Consider the following 11,116-nt stretch of genomic DNA (forward strand, 5'->3'; position numbering starts at 1 on the left):
TGATATTTTGGCAGCAAAAATTAAGTCTTCCCAAACAATTCCCGGTATGCAGCGATGAGATTCAGCATGAGTAGCTTAGGTCTTGCGCAGATAACATCCTATTCTAAACTGTGTTCAAATTTCATCATGTATGATACTAGAAGTATGTTTTCCCTACGGTCAAAACCGAATTGGGTCAGTATGCTGGGACAAACCAGAGGAAAAATTGTGAAACTTCCTTCTGGATGTAGGCTCTGATTTTGGAAACGCCTTCATACAAAAGTCAATTTGAGCTAAGTGACAACATGGTCGTTCTGCTCACCGGCTTTGGACATACAGCATTTGATCGGTTGATGCGGTCTATAACTGACAGTGCATTTGGAAGACGACATTGCTGAATCCCCCTTCGAAAAACTCCCTATTACTAAGATGAATATACTGGTGTCAAAGGATAGCCTGTTCAGTGACATTTTCCCTCATTAACAATTGGTCACATGCGGGATTCACATGGGTCTACGTCAGCTCCATATTTTTTGTCAGTGGCTCTCCTGAAGTACTCTCCTCTCCGGTTTCTATTTTTTCTCCCGAAGCACCACAGTCCAGGATTATTACAGTTTAAGCTCGGTTAAATACACCGTTTGCCTATTAGTTATGACCACTGGGAGGTGAGATTGCTCAAGTGGTTAGAACACGAGTTTACTAACCGGTAGGTCCATGGTTCGAACCCGACCTCTGCCATTCGACTTTCCCTGTCTAGGCTTGGGACACCTGGCAGTATCCCATTCCTCGTGCTTCCTTCCGCTGGCATGACATCTAGGCACCGAAAGGGAATTCCAGCTAAACGATTTTTTATTTTTTAGTTATAACCACTGTAAACCATTCGTCACCAGAAATACCATACGTTACCCATAAACTATTGGCGGTCTCGTGATTATGCATTTTGTCTAAGAGGAATATGTTGGAGTGGACATATAGAACAATCTGGGAACTCCATTCTGCCGTGAACGCTCCCCATTGCTTGCAAGTCGTAAGCTAGAAATTCTCTCCGGACACTTTGCAGTTCCATGTTTTTGTATAGCGCAATGGAGTCAATAAATTATCTAGCCAGTTAAGCGCGTTTTACGGACATGGAGTCAGCATTTGAAAAGTCACGAATTTTATTTAAAGCCCGTAATAAATTGCACTCCGGACTCCGGGAATTAATTCGTTTTTAACTTGGGATCTGCAAGTGACGTTCTGTGGTATATTTCATGATAATATAATCGGAGAAGATGTGGGATATGTCCCAATCTTCTGATCTCTGTCCTTGCTTTCTGCGGCCATATTCCAACACAGCCACCGAGGCCACTGTGAAAACTACAGAATCAACACTGATATTTTTAGCCGGCATCAACTTGTACTCATCCTCAGGAGCCCATCAGTTTAAAATTTCAATTTCGCTGTCCACATCACATGTTTAAAATTGCGCATACGGGAACATGTTTGTCCTATTCCCGTCTGTCTGCCTGTCTACAGAACTGACTAACTGAGTGGATGCATGAAGTGACCCTCTGACCGTCAGACTTTCTATTTTTATGCTATGTTCTTAACCGTTTCATGTCGTTTCTGCCCATAATACATACAGAATGTCCAACTCAAGTGTCTGCAACTTACGAGCCATAAATTTAGCATTTCCTGCTTGTTCCATTCAACTGTTCCTTCCACTTGAAAAGTGGTGCTTCTCTTCGGACAAAACACCTTTTGACGTGGTCATTCTCCAACATTAGTTTCTTTGTGGATTTTAATGTTGCTGACATCTCGTGGCCCTGTACAATCTAGTGTGGCTTCACGTCAATAGACCACACCTTTTGATTTCCACCGTTCGATAACCAAGATCAATAGCGTCAATCGGAGTGTGACCTAGTGTTTCAAACTGCCGTCTGTAGATAAACTTCAGGATGTTCACGGTATGGAGTTTGATCATTGTCAATTCGATGGTATTTTTAACTTGCTTTTTATCGTCGTCCACGGAAGCAACAATTAACTATTTGACGGAGAACAGACCGAGGGATATTAAATTTCTTTTCACTCATTTTACACCATTTGAAGATATGAACCACCCGCAATCACGATCACAACGCATGGGGTTGCAGACGCGAAAACCATTTTCGGACCGAAGTAAAACGCCCGTATGGTTGAACACTGTAGCTGACCTTACAATCATTATCAAGGCTTATATTGAAGCGGGTATAGCAATACATGAAGCTGGAAATATCACTGATGTAAACGTGGAATTGTCAGAGCTGATGCGCAAAGTTGTGACGTTCCCAACCGATGATAAAAGTTACTTTTTGTCTCATCTGCTCAACCCATACAGCAGGTTCAGGAACCCTGTATACAAAGATTTTTATGATGATTTCCGAGAGGAAAGGATACAGAATGAACCACTTAATGAAATCAAAGAACCTCTGTTTATGTATGGTATGCGAGCGTGGAAAGCGTTTTACCTGCTGGCGTTCAGCAGTAATCCATCATTGTTTGCTAAAGCTGACTCCAGTCAATATATTGTTCAAGACTACCAACCACCGAGTACCATTCATGATGAATGGAGCCTTGTTTTCATAGACGAGTATTGCCGTATTGTCAGGACAAACTATTCCGATCATATTGGAATACCTAATGGATTCTGTCCTGACCCTTGTATGACACAGCCCTGTATGGGCCTTCCGCACACCTCATCCGCAAAGTGCATCCCCACCGGAACGCTTTGGTACGAGTATAAGTGCAGTTGTCAACCCAATTATAAATGGACACAGCCGCCCAAAACTAGTGGTAAGTCTGCAGCTTCTTTCACGTCTACCGTCCTACGATTCGGTCGGATAGGTTTACATTTATTCACCACAACGCAGCTGTCCCTCAAGTGTGGGGCTATTAGCTGTCATGTTGGTCATATTTTTTTTCGCTAAGCTTCACTGTGCCCGTGTTTGACTAACCATGGGCTTGCTGCGTTGCGCGGCAACGCACTAGCGGCATCACTTGGATTGGGGATGAAAATTTTGCAACAGAACTGCGGAACTCGGTGAACAAACCAACGACCATTTGTACTACCTCGATAGCAAAGTTGCCATGTTTCTGTACCGATTGGAAGAGAAGAGTAGTCCAGCTGCAGCATCCTTTGGGTACCTTACTGCGATGCCACCAGAAGGAAGCATGAGGGATGGGATACTGTCAGGTTGCCCAAGCCTAGAAAGGGGAAGTCGAGGGGCAGAGGTCAAGTTCGAATCGCGAACCTTCTGGTCAGTAAATTCATGCTCTAAGCACTGAGCCATCTCGCGGATTGGGCCAATAGGGAAAACTGTTAAATCGGAAGGAAGTGTACACTCAGGTGTTGTGTTATGACAAAAGTTTAACTGGAATCTAGTTGGCTATTTCATGTAGGAAAAACGCTCTGTAACAGAGATTGTTCACCTGGAATGAATATATCAGATACTCTCATTTGTACACTCATTGAATTCAAAAGGTGAAAATCAACTGAATCCAGTCAAATGTCTGGCCTACAGTCTTGTTCTCCACCTGAATGTGCTACACAACGCCGCTTCAGGTTTTAGTTGGCGCTGTGTTCAAGATATCACAGTACATTGTTTTCTTGAACGAAACCACTCATACAGCTGCTGAAAATTGTTCGACAGCCCACCACCGATTGCGTCCGTCTTGGAGCTCATCAGGTCGGTACAGACTCCAAGGTTTCGCCAATCTTATGTTCTACTCTAACCCAACTTGAACGGAATTCCCCAGATGCTCCCATTTGCACACTCATTTCGTCTTAACGGAAAGCCTAGCAAGATCCAGCTGAATCTCTCGTTTATGATGTTCTTCAGCTGAAATTATCCTTTTCGGCATAGTAGTTATTTTTTACTGTGAATACTTATTTCACCTGACTAGGTGGTTGACTGGTTCCTAAAATTAGTGACAATATCGGACATTCTACTCTGTCACCCTCAAGAAAATCAAAGCGAACCAACGGCCCTAATGCATATACGTCTTTTTAAAGTGTAACAGCAGTCTCGTTTATCAAATGTACACTTCACCAAAATTACCGGGTTTTGTGTATACCGCACATACTCAGTCCTTTCTGTAGAAATCGTATTTTCTCGTTACACGAGAAGGAATGGTATAAAAACACCATATAACTGACGATTTTCTTATCACTACACATTGACGATAATGTGATCCTTCCTACGAAAGGATTACTGCCTTCTCCGCCTCTTGCTTTGGAGGAAATTGGGATCAGATAGTTTCCTGTTCTCAGTGAAGTGGCATAACTTGCCACATGAGTTTGGCACCTCCACTATCTAATTGTACATCCTCTAGGAATAGTTTCTAGGAAGTTCGCAGTAGCCAAACTAGGATAATGACTTGAGGGATTAGGGTGAATGAAGAGACAAGTTGTAGTGTGTTACGAATAGAAATCCAACAAATTACACTGATGTAGTACAGCCCGTTACTTAAAATGTGCAGTCTGAACGACTGGTGTGTACTTTGTATCGCTAGGCACTGAAGCTACCTGAGTCCAACAGGGCTAAGATGCCCACTGCAACATTTCCACTGACTGGGAGGTCATTCATTGAAGACTCTTTAAATAGTGTCCTTGTGAACTTAACCTTTCAGCACAAATACTACTCTTGTTTTGTCGGATGCATAACTACTGTTATGAATAGTTTTGATTCAAACTCGAATGAAGTTATTTCATTCTCGTATTTCTTTTCGATGCAACGCAATGCTAACTGGACGTAAAATCACTCAATCTACTTCAAAGCACTGAGCTTTGATTGTAATCGATAAGTATATCTGCAAAAAGGACTCGAGAAACTATTGGAGTAAAACTGACTGATGATACGAACAAGTGCATTCGAAGATTGGGCACGGTGACCACCAACAACAGGTATATGGATGTACAGAGTTATCTGTGAATTCACTGTGTTTAAATATTGACCCATCCAGCCAAGCACTGATGCGAACACGACGTTCGGTGCAAGCTTCGCAAATAGATCAACGGTCACTTGGTTAACAACTACTTATCCGTGAATAAGTGACCACAACACGAATGAAACCTCTAGATATTTATATGCGACTTCACATATGAATCATTTTTCATCTTCCTGATTTTGTGTTTCGTTCATATTTCCGCAGGTCATTGTCAGACTGACGATACTTGTAGTTCGTACTGTGATCCGGTTGGAACGCGCAGATGTGATGTGGTCGATAATAAACAGTTTTGCGTATGTCGTGTAAGTTCAAACGTTTTACACTCTTGCTAGAATGGTAGAGGTTACAGCTCGGACAAAACGATTTGTTCCAATCCAAAACGAGTTACAATGGCCCCACATCAAACTGATATTCTTTGCACAGATGGTCATGTGATTGCCAGTGTTACTAGGCCTGGTCATCCATTTCCACGCTAAGGGATGCATCAAACCAACCAAGCATGGCTACTGCTATTGACCGGCTGGCTCACAGACACATGCCTTAATCATGACATTTACAATATGAAGAACGTCGTGATTACCCGTAACAGCAGCAGCTGTGTCCGTTGGGTTAGTCGATTCAGTGTTGAATTTCGGTACATCAGTGTCAAACATTTGGATAATTATGTATTATTCTTTCTAATCCCTGAGTACTCCGACCGAAGGAAATTTCACGACACAGGGTTAGCTCAGAAAATGGTTGAAGAGGACTAAGCGTAGGATCGGCCATTTTTTGTTTGGCCAACTGATTCTATTTCGCATCATAGTAGATTACTACTATCGCTACTGATAACCACAAGCCGTGATAGTCGGGCTTGAGTGCTGAGGCTATCAGTTACCGGTGAGGAGCCTCAGTTAAGGATTGTGGTTCCTTCTGGGGTACGCATCTTGACTCTGATAACGCCATCGTGCGGGCCCGCTTAGCACTTCGCTTTCCGCCAACATTACGCGTTGCGAAAAAGAGCAGCCCCCTTCATCAACTTTGACAAGTTTCAGCAGCTGAAGAGTATCGAGCTGATCTGACTAGAAAGCTACCGAAAACGCAGTCATGCGGATGACGAACATTGCTTGGAGGATGAATGGAAGTGAGTTAAAGAAGGTACGATCTCAGTAGTCAAAACTGTTTGTCCAACCTAGCTGATTCAGAATGAACACTGGATATCTTCAAGTTCGGCAGATCTTATTGCTGCCAAAAAGGCCATACCAACAACTAGCGACCATGATGCTGCACGCAGGTCCCTCAAACAATGGTCAAACAGCAGCTTGAAGTATGACAGAGAACGCTGGTAGATTTCAAAGGCCCATGAGATGGAGACGGCTTGCGCTGCGGGCAACAGCGTGCCTTGTTTCAACTGATTTGATCAACCGGTCAAAAGAAGGCACATGTAAGTGAAACAATATGCGGAAAAGACGGAAGAGAAATTAACTCTCCCAATCGCCATCTTGAACGGTGGGCTGAGCACTTCAAAGAACAGTTCACCTGGTCTTTTGCAGTACAATCGCTGGGAAAACCGAACTGAATGAAGCATTGACACCAACCCAGCGTCAGTAACTAAAATCCAGTGTGAGATTTCAACCCTGAAGCGCAACAAAACACCTGGCCCGGATGGTCTACAGCCCGCGCTTTTCAAAGAAGGTGGCGAGATCCTGGTGACGACCACACTGTAGCACATTTGGAACGAAAACAGGATACCAGCCGAATATGTCTCCTCGACCGTCATCCCAGCTTTCAAAAAGGGCGCAAGAACGTCATGTAAAAACCGTCATGGTATCAGCCTGGTATCCGTCACATCAAAGAAGTTCTCTGGCGTTATTTTGCACAAGTTGGTGGATTATCGGGAGAGGCAGGTTCGTGAGAATCAAGCTGGGTTTCGCCCGGGTCGGGCATGCATCGAACATATCTCTACCTTGAGACAAATTCTTGAGCAGCGCCACTCCTTCAGACGTCCCACCTTGATCGTTTTTCTGGAGTTGAAAATTGCTTCTGATTCTGTCGATCGTCAGCAACGTTGGCAGTGCCTGGCGATCAAAGATGTCTCTTCCAAATTTCTTTCCCTTATGAGGGTGCTGTATGCAAACTCCTGTGGACGCACATGAGTGTGCGGGAAACTTTCGCCTGAGTTCCTCACGTTCACTGGTGTAAGACTAGGCTGTCCTCATTCACCTTTCCTCTTCAACTTTGTTATTGATATGCTGCTTGAAGTTTATTCGCCTGCCTCGGAAACCTTGGGAGTCGAAATTCTCCCTGGATGTTCCCTCACAGGCATTGAACATGCAGACAATGTTGCTCTCCTTGGTTCAGATCCTTCCCGAAAGCAAATCATTTTAAATAACCTCTGCCGCATGGTTTGACATGTATTTCACACCTGCAAAGTGTAAGTTGCTCCCACAATGCTGGATGGAATCAAACTCACACATGCTTGCAGGTGAGCCAATGGACGTGGTAGATAAATTTTTTTACCTGGGCAGCTGTATAGGTTCCGGTGGACTGGCTGGCAATGAGACTATTTCTCGAATCAGGAAAACCAGGGCAGCTTTCGCCAACCTCTGACACCTATCGCGCTGACGTCACTTTAGGTTGTCTGTAAAGGGAAGAGTTTACACTGTGGTACTGTGATTCACACTAACTTATGGATCGGAAACTTGGTCCCTGCTCGCAGAGGACGTACGGAAGATGTCAGTGTTTGGCCATCGGTATCTTCGAAGCACTGGTCAGGTCTGTTAGGAACAACGGATAAGCATCGCTGAGCTACGCCAGATGGTGTTAGAAAGAACGAACTCTCCCGCGATAGACGAATTTCTCAAGCTTCATAGGCCACGCTTGTTAGGATATGTACTCCGCATGCCAGCAGATCATCTGCCCCATAGAGCTTTTCTTCAGCCCTGTGCTGAGTGAAAGTGACTGAGAGGTAGAAACTGTATGACCTGGCAACGAATTACGAAAACACTAACCGGTAAACTAAGTCTGGTTGTCCTCCCTGGATGGCAAACCCGGGACTCACCAGTGGTTAATGACATTGGCAGAACTGGCCGATCGCGCAGTCAATGGCATTGTGCATCAAAGCTATCACCTTCAATGCGTAGCTACCAAGTTCTCGAGCTAACCAGATATGCCATCGCCTCAAAGGCTTTGCTATATGCCCCACACTCTCCCGTTTTCTGATAATCAGAAATGTAGCAGCCGGAACCAATGTGCCTATGGTCAATAATTCATAAATCGTAATTGGGTGAGCTAATAGGTAGTACGATTAATATGAAGATACAGTGAGAGAAATGCAATATCACTAAGAAATGTAAAGGAATCGACAGATGTCACCAGTTCCTGGATGCTAGACAAGTAACTGGTGCTGGATATTACTGTTACGCTATCCTGTTTATGTCGGCGGAACAGGCCTCTGCATGTTCGCCCACCGATTGGTAACTCCTACATGGGCGCCAACTATTCGAAGGCAACATCGCATTGGGCACTGCATGAATCCTCCTTAGATCTTCAACTACGTGCAGGCGTCCAGTACTTCAACCACCTGTGACTGGAACATCCTATTCGAACGTCAACCACCAGCACTGCTGGTAATCCAAAACCACTCCAGTTGAAATCTTGAGGCGCGTATAGCTACATAAAGTCGCCTCAACCTTAATTTGTGATATCGCAAGGACACTGCACACATCCACAAAGATTTCTCTACCCTGGAAATGCTCCTGATCTGGCCATCCGTAGTCTTCTGTGCGACGATTCTGAAAACCGAAAAATATTATGGGTTGTAGAAAAGCGAAATTCTCTCCAAAATGTCGTTCAAATGCAAATCGGCTGGTTTGTGTGCACAATTAGTGGCACTCTAAAGAAATAAGCTCAAGGGGTAGAGCGGACATATCCCACTGAATAAAAGCCCTGAATCTGCAACTTCTGGAAACTGGATTGCAAGAGAAGGACAACCATAGGAAGAAAAAACATTTTACCTACCTGAAGCTAGGTTGCCCGTTAAGTGACGAACCCCTGGTCGTAAAACCTGATAGAAATAGGATATTGGGAAAGTATGAAATGAGGGGACCTTAGGAAAAGCTACGCATAAGTTAGCAATTTCTCAGGCACTAAAGCAACAAGCAATTTAAACCATGCAACTCTTTCCTCTTGGACGAAATGTTTATACTGCATCTAGAAATACTCTGTTTGGTAAAAGCCACCGAGCGAGAACCTCTTAGGATGCAAGAGGGTAGCCTAGGGTGAATAAAATTCTGACTGTGAACCGAAGATTTCAGAGTAAACTCTTCCGAATGGATCGTCAACATGAACAATTTTAAACTTTGCAAATAATGCTAGAACTCAGCAGAATGAATTTTAAATAACCAGACAGTTTGAGGTATCATGCATGCCTACCAGAAAACAAGAGCGAGAGTGATGTTCCGATCCCTTAACCTTTCATTTCCGGTCACACCGGGCTTACTTTGCTCCACGCAGCAAGGAGCTATCCGATTGTTTAAAAGTGACCTGTCGTTCACTGAATGAATGATAAGTGTCAACTTGAGGATGGGGTCAATCTTTGAGCCACTATTCAAGGACTCGAATTCATTCGGTCGAAACGGAAGTTATTCGTGTTACCTAGATGGTTAGTCGGGTTCGCCTATCTACAAATGATCCGAAATTTCAAAATAACTCCGTTTGAGCAATTTCTTGCTCACCGCTATGTGTGGCTCATGTGAATGCTGGGCAACCGCACTAGACTGGTTTCTAAACTCCTAAACTGCCGTTGTCACTCCCACAACTTCTGCAATCCGTGGACTTGCTTTTCTGTACACAAGTGCCAGAATCAACCAGTTCCTCAGCTACTCGATTCCAAATCGTAAAAAAAACGCCTAATGGTGCTGCGTTCGATGGTACAAATCAGTAGGAAATAACAAATTTAGGGTGGACGACTATCATCAGCCAAGTTGGTGTTGCCATCACACGATACTTCAGGTGCATGCTTTACGAAGTTGGAACACGTATGCATAAGATGTAATGAAATCATGCTGTTTCACCTACGAGAATAAGGAAGTCCAAGTGACCGTGCAAATTCTGATTTAGGGGACTTGGAGGCATAAGATGCATGAAAACACCAGGAACACTGTAGGCGTTGACAGATCAGGCTGGATCGTATAACGTTTCAAGTAGCATGAAGCAGAAAACGTGTTTGCATGAGAGTACTCAATATCGCCTTTCATCGCGCATTAGTTTTCGAGGAGCGTGAATCGCTTCATAAAACAGTGCAGGAACTAAAAAGCGACGACTCAGACCGTCGTGTGGAACTGAACAATGGAAAAATGTAGTCAAATATTCATGCCACGTTAGCTTTTATTAGTCACTCACTGTGGAGACCAGATCAAGTTTGGGTTTCACTAAATGAGCCAAATCCTATCCTGTCAAACGCATCAACGGTACGCATCTGCATACATGAGATAAGTGGGGCGATCAATACCTGACTGAAGTTGAGGGTTGCATCTGTATGCAAAAGTCCACAATTGTGAAAACGCAATCTTCACAGATTTAAATCAGGACAAACGTTAATGAGATCAAAAACCCATGGGCACTATTTGTTCCTCATTCTGATAAGTCGCGTACAGTGTGATAGGAAGATGAGTTAAAACAATCAATCAAGTGAATAATCGCGGTTAGTTCGCTTGATCAACACCAGTAAGTGAGAAACATCAAGTGCTAACAATATTTGTGAGAAAAAAAATAACTTGATTCGTAGAAGTAATTTTTATGCTTTTCTCCAGTCACACTGTACCAGTTTCTGTCTATGGGTGTCTTCCAGCCTACTCACATGGGACCAACGTGCAGCAAATTACGCAACCCGTGTCTTGAACTATCAAGCCCGAATGAAGTGCCGGGCAATACTTCATGTAATGCTGCCAATGGTGGAAAATGTATTGGAGTACCAGGTACAAATACATACAGTTGCATGTAAGTTTCATAGAGAAGCTCAATTTTAAGCCCAAAACTCACTGTAGTTTGTCATAACTTTCAACCCAGAGCTTCGTGCTTAAGAAAAAATAGCAAATTACACGCATCTATTTAGTAGAAATTATATCAGCATAATGGCACACTTATCTAAAACCTGGAGTTCTTTGTCCCGGGAATTAGACTTGACATATAT

General features: G+C 43.6%; 1 protein-coding gene across 1 annotated transcript in view; it reads left to right on the forward strand.

The window, feature by feature from the left end:
* Positions 1-1,884: 1,884 nt before the first annotated feature.
* Positions 1,885-11,116, forward strand: part of T265_11238 (hypothetical protein) — a gene marked incomplete at both ends in the record, with an annotated part of 22,094 nt that continues 12,862 nt past the window's right edge. Inside the window, one exon of the mRNA XM_009177840.1 lies at positions 1,885-2,790. Coding sequence (XP_009176104.1) covers positions 1,917-2,790 — 874 coding nt within the window. The remainder of the gene's footprint in view (positions 2,791-11,116) is intronic.

The sequence above is a fragment of the Opisthorchis viverrini genome (assembly GCF_000715545.1).
Source record: "Opisthorchis viverrini unplaced genomic scaffold opera_v5_470, whole genome shotgun sequence".
NCBI lineage: Eukaryota > Metazoa > Platyhelminthes > Trematoda > Opisthorchiida > Opisthorchiidae > Opisthorchis > Opisthorchis viverrini.